The 15,239-nt window shown below is 45.4% G+C and overlaps 1 protein-coding gene across 11 annotated transcripts in view; it reads left to right on the plus strand.

Moving 5' to 3' along the window:
• Positions 1 to 15,239, plus strand: part of NEO1 (neogenin 1) — a 183,220-nt gene that overhangs the window by 112,683 nt on the left and 55,298 nt on the right. For all 11 annotated transcript variants that reach the window (XM_064722704.1, XM_064722711.1, XM_064722714.1 and 8 more), the window contains 2 exons: positions 3,340 to 3,494; positions 4,814 to 4,934. In XM_064722704.1, the coding sequence (XP_064578774.1) occupies positions 3,340 to 3,494; positions 4,814 to 4,934 (276 nt within the window). The remainder of the gene's footprint in view (positions 1 to 3,339; positions 3,495 to 4,813; positions 4,935 to 15,239) is intronic.

Genomic DNA, 15,239 nt, shown 5'->3' on the forward strand with positions numbered 1-15,239 from the left:
AAACACACCTGTGCCTTGGATTTTAGCCCATGGAAACAATGACCAACTTTGGGTGAGGATTTACAAGCCACAAGAGTTTGAGTAGAATGATAGTGAATTTGTCACAGGGTGAAAAAGTAGAATTTTGGGGTTTTAGAATGGGAGTTTGTGACCATGTTCACAGGGGTCCGAGGATGAGGGAGGAGACGAGGATCTGACTCCACGTTTCAGAAGGCTGATTTATTATTTTATGATATATATTACATTAAAACTATACTAAAAGAATAGAAGAAAGGATTTCTTCAGAAGGCTAGCTAAGAATAGAAAAAGAAGGAATGAATAACAAAAGCTTGTGTCTCAGAGTCTGAGCCAGCTGTGATTGGCCATTAATTAGAAACAATCAACATGAGCCAATCACAGATCCACCTGTTGCATTCCACAGCAGCAGATAATCATTGTTTGCATTTTGTTCCTGAGGCCTCTCAGCTTCTCAGGACAAAAATCCTAAGGAAAGGATTTTTCATAAAAGATGTCTGCAACAGGGGTTCAGGAAGCAAGATGGAGGAATCTGGGCATGTCCTGTCCTCCTCCTCCTTCTCATCCTCCATCTTCTGCTGTGATGGTGACACTTTTGGATTGGTTTAGAGCAGAGTGTCTGACATAGGTGATAGGTATTGGAAAATTATTGTAAATAAAGTCCAGGTAGTTCTTAGTATAAAAAGCCAACACCACCCCAAGGGCAGGGACTGTGCCACAACCCAACCTGGTGGGCAGATCTCAGCAGGTCAGGGAAATAATGGAACAGATCAGAGAAAACAAACAACCTTGAGAAGCACAACAGACCAATCTCGACTTCTTCTTCTGTCACAGGGCTGGGAAAAAAAGACTTTCTAATACCTTGGGGTCATCTCAACCACAGAAACCTGAAAAAATTCCATGTAAATGATTGAAACTCCCCAGGCTCTGGAGAGGGATTCAGGCTGGAGCACATCCACAAGGTTGGGAGGAATTGTCACAGCAGAGCAGAGCAAACGTGACTGGTTGAGGCACCCAAAATAAGGCTGGGTAGGGGAAGGGAGGGAGCAGTAGCACAGCTTGTAATAAATAACAGTGCTGAGGATAAATACCAGGGAGGAATAAAAATAATTTTCTTAGAGAATAAATTACAGCAATTTGGTGGCAAATAAATTCAAAAGAGAGTTTTTAAATGTCAATGTTGTGTGTGGTGGTAGCAGCCATCAGAGAGTAAGCACAGAAATATCTGAACCTTTTTAAGGTGGAATTTATGGTGTGTTTGGTAAATTTCTGGGAAGCTGGTATGAAAGGGGTGTCTGAATGCACAGGCAGCTGGGCTTGGCCCCATCCAGCTTTTTGCTCCTGTGTGAGAGTCAGAGCAGTGAATGTACAGCTTTGTGTAGCTTTGCACCCTTACCTGAGAGCTGAACCACCTCCTTACTCTAGAGTATTTCCATTTATTAATGTCCTCTTTATTCCTTTATAATCCACAACATGAGGGGGGTTGGGGCAGCTGCTCACCTCCAGCTGTTTTAATTTAAAAGTATTAAATCCATCTACAAACCTTTGGGAGCATTTCAGAGGAAGGAGTAAAACATGACCTAGGACTCCTTATCCTCAGCACCAAATAAACCCCATTGAGAGGCCAAGTGTGTAAATTGTTTGTCTAAACCCCGTGGCCCTTCCATATTGACTTTCTTTGCTAAATATTAAAGGGCAAAAGGCTGTTTTGGGCTTTCCTGGAACTCCAACAATCTGAGCTGCCAGCACAAGGAAGAGAATTGCCCTGTGCTGGGAGCACAATAAACACAAATAAGCAGGTGGGTGTTCTCTAAGGAGGATACTCCAGGAGTGAGTGCCTGCAGGGCTTGGTGCCGCTGAGCCAGAGGAGGGCAGAGGCCCTGGATGCAGCTGGAGGCTCCTGTGAGAGAAATTGTGATGTGTCTGTGCACCAATCACTTGGGCCTGGTGTCCTCAAAAAATCTGTATCTCAGAGTTTGTGTGACTTTAAATGTGTTTGATGGAATTCATCTCACTCTGGGGACTTAAGGACATATAGAAGGCAGCCAAGACCCAGAGTAACACTTTTGGTGCATGTTGTAAGTGAGGAACTTCTGTTCTTGATAGAATTTCTGTTCAGCTTCTGCTGTGCTGTGTTATAAATACCCAGCTCCCTCCTGTACATGCATGAGATGTCAGCACTGTGGTACAGGGGCAGCTGGCTGCTCATGGACATCCTGGTTCCTTGGCTTCCACAGGCCAGAGAAGAAACTGCTGGGCTCAGTGCAGCACTCCCAGGTAACCTCAGCTCCTTCACTGGAACCAGGCTGGGGTGCTCTGGGAAGGTTTCATCTCAGTTTTGTGTCCATTCATTTTTAAAAGTACTTTTTGATATAATTGTACCTTTTGTTTTCCTATTGACTTGAACTCCCTGAGGTTTAACTTTGCAGTTTATACACCTCAGTTCCATTTCTTCTTTCATGTGGTCTCAAGAGGTCATTCCCAACTGGCTGCATCCTGTTGGAACCCTGGATGCTGAGAATTTAAAACTTTTTGTGCTTTAAGGCACAGACCCTCAAGAGAGGACTGCATTTGACCTGAGGCTGTGGAGAAGACTTCAAAAATTGATTGATAGCACTGAGATTATGGGTGTGTAGTTGGTTAGAAGTGTTTAATATCACAGGGTGGAAAACTTGGAGTTTGGAATTTTAGAATATAGAAATAAATATGAAGCAAGATTGAAGTTTTAAGGCAGAGGCAAGTTATTATTCTTAACCACCTTCTTCCTTGTTCTCCATGGTTTAAGGTGATATTTTGTAATTGGACAGAAAAGTCCACATTGCAGGCTTTGAGAGATCAGTTATTGGGTTAAAAGGGAAAATAATCTAGGTGTAATTTCTGATTGGATAGTTTAGTCTTAAAAGACCTTGTAATAAGAGATTGTTGGCCATTTTGTGCCTTGCTAATGAAAGGCTGCAAAACTTATAGCTGTGAGGCTGTTTCACTGATAAGAAATGATAAACACCTGAGTCCAAACCTGAACTGCCATCTCAAATACCTTCAACCCCAACCTCCAGAACCTGCAGGATCCCAGGATGGTTTGGGTTGGAGGGGACCTTAGAGATCCTGCCATTCCCAGCCCTCTGCTGTGGGCAGTGACACCTTCCACTGGAACTCCCAGCTCGTGTGGGTGTCTGTCAAAGCTGAGCTGCACATTCCTGCTGCCTCTGCTGCCACTCATGCCCAAGTGCCCAGTCCATCTCTGGGTGTCAAGCTGGCTGTGTGTGGGACTGTCAGGTCTCTTTCTAACATCATCTTCTTGTCTTTGTTCCTTCCACCCTGAAGTTCCCCCCACGTTCCTGAAGCGCCCTGCCAACATCTACGCGCACGAGTCCATGGACATCGTGTTTGAGTGCGAGGTGACCGGGAAGCCAACGCCGACCGTCAAGTGGGTCAAGAACGGGGACGTGGTGATCCCCAGCGACTACTTCAAAATCGTGGTGAGTGCTCTGCCCATCCTGCATGTGTTGGGCTTGGCAGTTCTGCACAGTCATGGAGATTGGGTTCTTCTCTAGAACCTGCCTTTGTCCTACTGATGTTGGGTATCACTGGCTGGGGGCTGTGTACAAATCACAAATGGGGTGGGACTGCTGGGAACGTGCCTTGAGCTGTTTTATTTTCCAGCATCACTCTCATTACATGGTTATGACAATGGAGGATGCCAGCAGCTCACATCCCAGACAGCAGACCAAGAACTCAATGTTACAACTCACTTTAAAAGTTTTTTGCCCAATCACACAAAGCAAAAGCACATTGACATTAGTTCCATCCAACCACTATAAGCACATGTACCTTTGGTTAAAACAATGCTTGCTTAATTTGGATACAATACCTGCTTGTGAGCCTTCAAACACAATGCACAGAGCTCCATTATTAAGGTTAGAACTTAGTAATATCTCCCTAGATACACTTTTCTGCAGCTTAGGGAGTTATTCTAGACAAGCTTTAATACACAGACCATTGTTCTAGTTGTCCTTAATTTTCTACTGCTTACATAATTTTTCTGCTGACCAATCTTATGGCTACTGCTTATCTCTAATCACAGTTCAGCTGTCTCTGAGGCCTGCCTTTTGCAGCTTTCCCAAAACCCTCTGATTTTGTGGATTCCCACAGTTTGGGACCTGGAAGAGAAATGGTTTCTTGAATCCCGTTAATGGACATTGCTTATGTTGTAAGAGTTGATGTCTTTATAGCTTGGAATTTCCAGGAGACCTGGGCACGCAGGGTGGCAAAATGCACTGTCAAAGGATGAGCCCACCACAGCCACTGACTGTGTGTGCTGCACTCTGTGCCCCATAAAAATTCAAATTTCTAGCAGGAGCTGAAATAGAAATGTAACTGAGCTGTGGATGGTGAGTTTAGCACAGGGGTGTTCTACAGGGAGATTTTAGGTGCAGTGAAAGGCATTATTGAGGCACTTGGGAAATGAATGGCTGTGTAATGGGGTGTGCCTGGCTTGTAGGACTGTGAGCTTCACTCAGGGTCCTAAATAGCACCAGAACAGCTGGGGAAACATCAGGATTTGCCAGTGCTGTGTGATGCTAGAAAATGATAGCCATTAATGAGAGCTTCTGGTGCTTTTTGAACCCACTAGAACATGAGGATTCAGGGCAGGGGAGGTGAGATCTGGGAGCTCCAAACACACTTTTCCCAGTTGCTGTCAGAAGTTTCTCCTGCCACGGTAACATGCCCTCCTGACACCATTGTTTTGGCAGTTGCAGCCCATTTCTAAGTGTTGTTTTCTCCCTTTTCTCCTCAGAAAGAACATAACCTGCAAGTTTTGGGGCTGGTGAAGTCTGATGAAGGATTCTATCAGTGCATTGCAGAAAACGATGTCGGAAATGCTCAGGCTGGAGCCCAGCTGATAATACTTGACCTTGGTAAGATAAACTGTGACAGCAGAGAGCCAAAAGTGGGGAGGGACCATTCCAAGGGACCTTTCCATGTGGTGGGGTCTGTCAATAGCTCAGCCAATAGAGCAGGGTGATTTATTTAAAAATCATGAGAGTGATCCAGTGTTGTTTCCTGTACACTTAGTGAGGAGAACTGAAGGAATTGTACAGGATGCATCCTGTAGTTTGAATAATATTTGGTGCAATAATAAAACATGGTCAGAAATGTTGCATACTGAGCTTTACAAGCAATAGCAGAGTAGCCAAAATGAAAGCAGTCACTAAAATCACAAACCTGGAAAAGAAGCGCTTATGGAGCACATCCCAAATCACCCCAATTATTTTATATCAAAGTGGTTCCAGTGTCAGAAGCTTTTTTCTGCTATTAGTGTAAAAATAATGAGCTTTGTCATTCCTGCAACCTGCAGCTGCACATCTGGTGGTTTCCAGCTGCAGTTTAAGGTAAATATTTGTCCCTGTGCTCCAGTCAGTGGAACTCCTGCCAGTGCTCTCTGAATTGCATGGCTGGGGTGGCAAAGCACAACAATTGGTGTTTAATGATTAAAGACCCCAAAAGAGAGGTACTGCAAATATCATCACTAAGGCATCAGGTTGTTTCGCTCTTTCAGGTCACACAGTTCTGAAAAATAATTTCTAAGAGCCCAAGGAAGAAAACCCCAGAGCATGAGGGGCGACAAGTCAGACAGGAAAATACTAAAGCTGTACTGAGGGGGGCTTTGTGTTGCCTTTTTGGAGCGGGGTTGTTTGAAATGCTAATTTCTTTCTTATTTGGATGGAGAGGATTTAGGAGAAACAGTCTTAGCCATGGAGGTTTGATGGAACTTCACACCTTGAGCAGGGGTGACTCTGCTGCCCCTGGCTTTGGTGCAGAGAGTAAATTTGGACTGAGCCATGAAGAGAGATTTCCTGTTTATTTTCCAGTTGTTTTGTAGGATAGCTGTGCACTTGCTGCTCCCTCTGAATTCCTCTTTGGATCTGGGTGTGTTTCAGTGCTGGCTGAAGAGCCCCAGGTACTCCCCACAAGGATCTGGGGAATGCAGGGTGCCCTCTCCTGGGGTCAGGGGCTTTAATGCCACTGGGCAGTGTCAGGAGTCTGCAGCCAGCACTGCCCTGCTGTCATCAGAATGCCAGAAAAATGATGAAAAGGAATTTAATTTCTGCTCTGTGCATTAATCACCTGAGTGGTTTGCAGCCCCTTCCAGCAGAAGCATTATTCCATATTCTCCACATTTCAAACACTGAATAATGAATGGCCTTGGCTTTGGGAGCCCTGGCCAAGCCTGTGCTTGCACCCAGCTCCCAGCAGTGGTTTCTAAATGACTCTCACTGTTGTTATTGGAGTTCCTGTGGTCTCACTGCTCTTCCTTTCCCTCCCCTGCTGTTTGTCCAGTGGTTTCTCCTTCCTGCTCTGCTCCACACCTCATCCTGCTGTGCTCAAGGACTTTGCTCATGATGTCCTTTCTCTTTTGCATGCTGCCAGAGGATTTGGGCTGCAGTGGTGGAGTCTCACTGGGGGTGTAGAGACACACCCAAGGCTGTGTCCCTGGAGCTCTGGGGCCATTGAGATGCTGTTCTCCAGCAGGGAACACACCATGGAACATCTGAGTGGGGCTGTGATGGGCAGTGCCATGAGGAATGAGTGTGATATGTGAAATCTGACAATTCACAGGTGGAGGAAATACAGATATTGGGTTTAAAATCCCTTCTCTCAATCCGTCAGCAGTGGAGAAGGAAACTGTTCTGGGAAAGAGGGGGAAGGTATCACATGCAGTAGTGGCAGCTGGCTTGGTATGAAAATTCAAACCCCTAATTTGGGCAAAAACTATTCTGAATATTTCAATCATTAATTCAGAAAACTTTTTTTTTTTTAATTATTTCATAGCTGCTGATGAGAAATGCCAACTTTACCAATTTGAAAAGTAACTTCAGTGAACAGAATGTTGATTAAGTGTTCATCAAAGTTCTTCCCAGTTAGCAGTGCTTCCCTTCCCGTGCTGTTCTGTTTTCTCCTTCCTGCTGGAACTGGCAAACATCTGGCTATTTACAAACCATTTCTCATTAGCCCTTTTGCTTATCAAATTGATCTTGAATGAACTAAATGCAAATGAGCAAGTGGAAGCCCTGGGGAGTTTCTCAGGGAGGCCACGTGAGTTCTCTCATGCAAGTGAAGTCCCACATCTGTGCTTTGTGCTCCTGGAAGGCAGTGGGAGTTTGAAATGCAGGGAGGGGAAAACATTCAGCTGCTACAAAGGGAGATGTCTGTGTGTCTGTGTTTGGACAGATTTCTGACTTGGAGAGAGCAGGAATTGGGTGATTCACCTTCTGCACAGCCCCACAGGAACCTGTGTAAAGTCTGTGACTCTCTTCTCCTGCTATGAGCTTGATATAATCATCCATATAATATAACATTTTAGGCTGGGCTTTTTTGTGTTTGGGGTGAGTTCTGGGTAGCTTTTAGTACACAGGAAAGTGGAAAATGTTAAAGCACAGAATTGAAAGGCTTCTTGAGTGGCTTTTCCTCTAAACTTTGGTAATTCTGTTAATACATTTAGAAAAGTTTGCACCTGGAAAGGGATTGGCCATACAGAATCCACAACCCCATGAAAGAACCATGGTGTTGAGAGCAGAGACTTTTAGGACAAGTGTTTGTAGTTGAAAAGGTTGGAAGGATAGAAGAGGGAGGAAGATTTGGGTCAATGGTCTGAGTTAAATCCTCTTTATCCCTGTACTGAACATCAGGTGTAGAATTCTTCAAGGGACTTGAAAAGCCTCTCATGTCACTTTGGGGTTTGAAGCTGTGTCCCTGTTTCAGATACTGGCTCTGGGCACTCAGGGCCTCTCAGAATTTCCCTGGGGTGCCTCTGCTGCCTGCTCTGCCTTTCAGGAAGAATTTGGGAACTCCCTAAAAGAAGGAAGTTCCTCAATGACCTCATTGCTTTGCACTTAAACTTCTCAGTCTCAATGCTTCTCTTTGCCTCCTTGATGAAGAGATATGGGTGGCTTGGTGTCCTGCAGATGGGGCTGGGTCGCACATAGGGGCTTGTGTCTGCACATGAGGGTTTGGTGTCCTGCATGAGGTTGGTGTCCTGCAGATAGCTTGGTGTCCTGCACATGAGGGGCTTGGTGTCCTGCCCATGGGGGGCTTGGTGTCCTGCAGATGAGGGGCTTGGTTTCCTGCACATGAGGGGCTTGGTGTCCTGCAGATGAGGGGTTTGGTGTCCTGCAGATGAGGGGTTTGGTGTCCTGCAGATGGGTGCCTTGGTGTCCTGCAGATGGGTGCCTTGGTGTCCTGCCCATGAGGGGCTTGGTGTCCTGCCCATGAGGGGTTTGGTGTCCTGCACATGAGGGGTTTGGTGTCCTGCAGATGAGGGATTTGGTGTCCTGCATGTCCCCATGGAGGACTCCTGCCTATCCCAGAATCTCCATTGTGCTTTGGGAATGCCTTTCTCAGCAATCTCAAATCTCTCCTCCCCCATTTTCACACAAACCCAGCTAGCTTTACTTCCAATCCTCAATGCTCAGCCCCTGGATGTCCCAGTTATGGAGCAGATACTCTGAATTACAGCAGAGCCATTCCTTGTCATCACTTTTACAGCATTTTTGTGTGTGTGGGGTGAGACCCTCGGGGTAACAGAGGCTTTTGGGGTTTCTTGGTGCTGTAACCCAGCCTTGTCCAGGGAATCTGGCCCTGCTCACGCTGCCATGTGGGGACTGGGAAAAGAACAGGTGGCAACAAGTAGGAGGAGGGAGGCAGATGGTTCCCTGTCACCCTGTGTGAAAGGCATTGACGAGTACTCAGGCACCAGGGAAAAACAGGAGTGATGCCTGAACGCTGTGGAAAGCAGGGTTTGGACTGTAAACAAATATGCTGTGCTATGGGAGAACAATTTCAAACCATCCTTTCACATGCACTGTGTCACCTTCACAACTGAAAGGGGGGTGTTTTGTGGGGCTCTTGTACTTTTATACTACAAAATTGGGGTTTTTCACTATGTTGTGACTTGTACAGGAGTGAGATCTCAGAGTGAATGAGTTAAATATCCTGCTGTAGGAACCATGTCAGGATTGTTTGTAATGGAACTTGAAAATGTTTAAAATCAGTTTTTTCATGAGAAAATGTCTCTGTCCAAGCAAGGGTATCCTGCATGTGATGAGTTATTCCCAGTATGGGAAGCAAGGAGGAGGAATTAGGAATCTGTGAGTGGTTGTAGGGCTGTGAGGCTTTGGGATCACAGAGACCTGAGGGGATGGCTCTATGGGATGGGTGCAGGTTCCTCAGGGAGCAGGGGCAGGGACCTGGGTCACCCTCAAGGGCTGATTGCAGCATTTCCTCCCTTTGGAGAGTCAGAGGATGGAAGGAGGGCAGTGTGTGTCTGCCTGACGTCCCAAAGGATGTTTGAGTAAAGTCTGACAGCACTGCATGATCCCAGTGCCTCTGCTCAGTCACATTCCATGGATCCTGACTTGGAGGGAGTTTTAAAGACATCATTTATTGCCCTCAATCAGTGCTTTATTGAAGCAATTGAGTTTTGTCCAGGCCTGGTGCTGCACAAACAATTCCATTTAGTGCTGGCACCTCTCTGCCAGGGTTTGGCCATGAGCTGTGTGCAGGCTTGGAGCACTGAGGGGAGCTGGGTGGGCTGGGGGCTTCTCTGAGCCCCACAAACCTGGAGAACATCAGGAATCTCATCGAGGTTTCCCAAAGCCAGCACATTTCAGTTAAAATTGTGCTGAAAATCTGTCATTTCTGCCCTGCAGATGGTACTGGACTGGTTGAAGTCACTTCAGGCTGACTTGGAGATTCCCATTCCTCACACAGAGGCCATTTCAGCTCCCCTGCCCTGACTGAAAAGATTCCCAGCTATAGCTGGATTTTACAGGCAATGTTAAAAGCCTTATTTCAGTCAGGATAGATGAAATACTCTGTGTTTTCCATAACTATAAACTTCATTATGCTGTTTTAGAAGGCAAATAGAAGTTCTTGTTGACAAGTTTTGGCTCCTACTGAAAGAAATGCAAAAGTTGGCACTAACAGGCCAACTGTGCTCTGCTTTGAAAAACTCAGTTCCACATTTGGGTATTTGCCATGTGTAAAAAATCCCATAAATAGGCCTTGCCTGGTTCAGCCCTGAGGCAGGCTCCTCTCCTGTCACCTCAGGACCTATTTTGGATGTTTTTATAGATCTCAGATGTACCTTCTCAGGCTCTCTCACAGAGGTGATGCTTTAGAGTATTTTTTAGTTACATATTGTGAATGAAAGCATTCTCAGTCCATGGAATTCTGTGCACTTCTTGGGGACTACAGAAGTACTTGAAAAATCTGCAGGGTGTTGTGAATGAAATGGCAGAGCAAGATAAAAATATATTGTTCTTATTCAAAGAGCATTAAAGGAGGACTCTGGGTGTTCCTCTGCAGGGTCTCCTGTTTCCTCTCTCACACAGAAACATTCTCATGTTCTTTCTGCCTTGTCCAATTTTGCATGTCTTGTTGGGAAGAGGTCCCTGTGGTTTCCAGGAGTGGCTTTCAGGAGTCTCAGCATCCACCAGGAAGAAACAGATAAAAATCGAGCAGGGAGGCTGCAAAGCCTTGCAGACCAAAATTCACATTTTCTGCCAAGGAGAAAAAGTACTGAAAGGAATGAAGTGTGGATTTTGGGGGTGAGGGACCTGGGGTGGAAGTGGATGTTCAGGCAGCACAAAGAGCCCGTGGTTCTGAGAGAGCAGCTCTGGGCACTGGAGACATGAGGAGGAACCTCTGCTCTGGTGGAATGGGAAGGTCTGAAAGTCACAGAATGGAAAATGCAGTGGGATGAGATCATCAGAGCCAGGAGTAGCAGGGGAGCTTCCTCCCTGCTTCTATTTCATCTCCACATATCCCTGAGGCTTTCCACTCACGGGATTCAGGTTTGTCCCCAGAAAGCTTTAAAAGCAGCAAATGGCAAATCCCATCTGCACATGGGGAAGATTTAAGAAGCCCAGGCAGTGCTGGGGCTCCACAGAGCTGGGAGCACTCCTGCAGTCCCTCCTTCATGCTGGCCCTGCAGCCTGCACCCAGCATCAGATGGGTGCTGCAGGAACAGCTTGGGAGCCTCATTTGGAGAGCTGTGCTTCAGGAACATAAACAGCATCTGAAATCACAAACTGACTTCAAACACTCACAGCCAAAGCCAAACTCAGAGAATGTTTTGTACTGGTTGTGTACACTCCAGTGCTAATTTTCTGTAAACACAGCAGTGTGTGCTCCTCTTTAGTGCTGAAAGAGTGGGGGTTTGGGGTTTAATTTTGATTTTAATTTACATTACTTAGCTATTATTCCTCAGGGAAAGGCAGCATTTGTGTTTCTCATGGCTGCATGTCTGTTCAAAATGGCCTGGGAGCTGTTTGAATGCAGTCAGTTCCATTTCTCGACTCAATTCCTGTTTAATAAATGATCTTTATTTATTCCTTTTTTATGGGCCTTGCTAATACATAGTCTTCTTGAGAAGCAGAACTGATTAAACCACCCTAGATCCCAAACTTCTTGAACGTTTAACTTGATGAAACAGGAGCTAAGCAGCTCTCAGTAGCCTATTCATGTTTAAAGCTGGCACAGGCTTGGAATAAATTGCTCTAATTTAGATTAAATTAGGAATAGATTAATGTTTGCCAGCGTGCTGTGAATTGCAGGGAGGCAGAACAGCATTTATATTGTGCTTATTAGTTTTCATTTCTTGTTTTATGGCTGTATTTACAGTTGGCTTGGCAGAGAAGTGGGAATTCACCTCCTGATGGAATTCATACAGGGTTGGGTGCCCTGACTTCAGTCTGAGCCCACAGATAAAGGCTTGTGGGGATGCTGCTGGTGCTTGGAAACACTGGCACCTTGAATTTTGGTTTTCACCAGGGGATTTGATGGCTAGAAGGAACTTGAAGAAATTCCATGTCATGTTGGAAAAGGAGTGATAGGTAAGGGATGTTGAGAGCAAGGGCCTGGAGGAGCAAAACCCTTCAGTGTTTTATGGGAAATACACATTAATAGCAGTTTGCTGTCCTCCACCTGTATTATTCCATATTTATTGTCCCACTGCAGAAATGCACTGAGGTAGGATGTGTATGGAAAGCTCTGAGTCCATTTTAGCACTTCTGGCTAATCCTGAATTCCTGAGGGAGTTTCTCAGTCCCATAAAAACCTCTTGGCCACCAGAAAGGCTGAAATCAGCACTGAAATCCACCCATTGCAGTTATGTTTATCCTCATATTTTACAGATTCCTGGCAGCTTGGCTGGCTGATGTCATGTCAGGAGTGCTTTTTCCTGGGAACAAAGCAGTGCTGATGGCTCCTCTGCCTGGCCCTGGCTGCTGCTTGGAGAGGAAAATACAAATAATCAGGAGTGGATCACGAGGGCTGTTGTTTTCAGTGGCTTTGCTTTTTCCATGCCTGGATGAGTGGAAGGGCAGGATTAGCTGTAGTTTGATATCCATCGTGACTACCAAAGGCATTTCCTCTGCCTTTATTCCTCACATCCAGAGCTCTGAGGATTGACACAAACACCCTTCATTTGTAATTGATCCCAGGCTGGTGTTGGAAAGGGAAAGATCAGATTTTGTCAGTCTCACACCAGCGGGGAGAACAAACACATGGGCTTGGTCTTAATTGGTTGCTTATATTTCAGAGTTGCTAAATGATCCAGGAATAGCAGAGACAGCACAATGCCATTTGGAGAGAAGGGCCAGGATTGGTTTTCACTGGCTGAGTGGGTAACAGGACTCATGCTGATGGAGATCTGGAGCTGGGAGAAGCCCCTGGTCCTTATTTACAGGATAACCTGCATGGGCTCATGGGGTTTATTCCCTAAGGAAATGCCATAAATCCAACACAGAAATGTAATTTTTAATAATCTTCTGTATTGGAGGCAGCTGTAAGATGTCACTGTTCTCACTGGGATAGAACAGCCTGGAGTGGGGGATTCTTGTTTTCCTGGTTGTTTCCCTTCTCTTCTCCCCAAAAAGAAACTCTTAATTGTGGATCCAGAGTCCTTAAAGGACAGGTGGATTCTGTGTGGATTTCCTGGTCACACATCGGCACTGGAGGTGTTGCAGGAAAAGAAAGAGGGAGAAAAGTCATGCCTGGATCCAGTCACAGCTGAGTGGGGATGGACATTCCACCTTGGCCCTTCTTCAGCACCAATTTACATTTATAAACTGCTAAAAACACTATTTTCTTGGGCATCTTTAACAGTGATCAGTGTCAGTCCACATTTAAATGTTGCATCTCTTGCTGTAAACCCATCATGTACTTTTGGGGAATAACCTTCAATCCTTGTGTGCTGGGAAGTGCACCCTAAATTCCCAAACCTCTGTGCTGGGAAAAGCAGTTTATTCTGAAAATACTCACAGGGTTCCCTTTTTCTGTTAGAATTAGAAATATGAGGAAGCAAGTGAACAATACAGGTTTAAAATCAAAGAGAAGTCTTAATTAAGGGTTTATATGATTCCCAAGTGTCTTGATACTCCTCTAGTTCTATAAAAATGGGTGGGTGTGAGGTGGGCAGCAAGGAGCTGTGGCCTTAAGCAGAGAAATCCAGTGAAAATTAGTAAAATATCCAGTACCACACCTAACAGTGCTGCTCTGTGGGTGGTTATAGACTAAAAGAGGAAAGGGAGGTTTGAGGGGATCTTCTTTCTCTTAAAAACTATTAATTGTGTAGACATAAACCTAAATGGAAGGACAACAGTGTTTGGTAGATATGTGTAAGAAACAAGTAGTTTGATAAGCCATTAATAATTAGTTTAAGTTTTTTAAAGCGCTTGGAGAAATAAGGACAATTTTGACAGCAAGCAGCTTGTCCAGCCTCATCTGCTGCAGTTTGGCTGAGCTGGTGCTGCCCAGTTGTTCCAAGTGGCAGCAGCTCCCAAACAGAAGGAGGAGATGTGCCCCTTGCAAGGTGGTTTTTGGAGAGGAGCAGCCATGGAGTGCTGTGAGTGCACAGGGAGCCCTGTGGCAGGCAGGAGTGATGCCCCTGACTCCATGGGCTCAGATTCTGCTGCTCACAGTGACCCTGAGATGTGTCAGAAAATCTCTTTTCCCAGCCTGGCAGTTGAAGAAGGAGTCTGAGCTTTTCAGTTCTCATTCTCAAGGTTGTTTATTGTTTCTTATCTATAAAATTCTTTCTCTGGCCTGCTGAGGTCTGTCCAGCAGGTCAGACAGAGGCACACTGACCACCCTCAGGCAGTGTTGTCTTTTATACTAAAAACTACATGTGCATTATTTACAATAACTTCCCAATACCTATCACCTGTGTTAGACACTGAGCTTCTACTCTAAACCAATCCAAAAGTGCCACCATCACAGCAGAAGATGGAGGCCAAGGAGAAAGGCAGGACACACCCAGATTCTTCCATCTTGCCGCCTGAACCCCCACTCTAAAAACTTCAAAAATCTATTTTTCACCCCGTGATAAATTCATTATCGTTCTACTTAAACTTTCATGGCTTGTAATTCTTCATATAAGGTTGGTAATTGTTTTTTCCAAGGGCTAAATCAAAGGCACAGGGGGGTCTTGGCCTCTGTGCCAAGGTCTCTGAGCCCCCTGGGCAGCGTCTCCAGTCCTCCAGGGCAGCCAGAGGGATGTCTTGGGTTCCAACAGTCAGAAGGTTTATTTATGACTTTATGATACTATATTGTATTAAAGAAGACTATACTCTACTAAAGAATACAGAAAGGATACTCACAGAATGCTAAAAAGATAAAATGAAAACTGGTGACTCTTTCCAGAGTCCTGACAGAGCTTGGCCCTGATTGGCCAAAGAGTGAAAACAACAAACAGCAGAATCAATAGAACAATCACCTGTGGGTGAACAATCTCCAGACACATTCCACATAAGGGAAGGGCAGGGCCCAGGGGCACCAGAAGAGTTTTTGGTAGGACCCAGGCGAACTTTAGAGGCATCTTGAGCTCTTCAGGTGTGCCAGTGGCACTGCAGAGCTGAATCCTTTGCACAGGACACGGGGTTTTGTTTGTCACTGCTCCGTGAGGGCTGTGCTTGACCAGAGCTCAGTTATTTGAGAATAAAGTCATAGCTCTGCTGCCATTGTTAAATCAGATTGCAGAACACTCTTGCAGGCTCTGCTGATCTCAAGAGATTTTTTTAATTCTTCAGAGGAGTTCAATTGATGCATGTTCACAGTAAGAGGAAACCTTGGGCAGGGTTTTTTGGGGACACTTCCAGGCAGGTTTTTTGCCTCAGGTTCTATGTGTGGGTTTTGTTTGGGGTTTTGATTCTTTTTCTTAA

Source organism: Zonotrichia leucophrys, chromosome 10 (assembly GCF_028769735.1).
Source record: "Zonotrichia leucophrys gambelii isolate GWCS_2022_RI chromosome 10, RI_Zleu_2.0, whole genome shotgun sequence".
Classification (NCBI taxonomy): Eukaryota; Metazoa; Chordata; class Aves; order Passeriformes; family Passerellidae; genus Zonotrichia; species Zonotrichia leucophrys.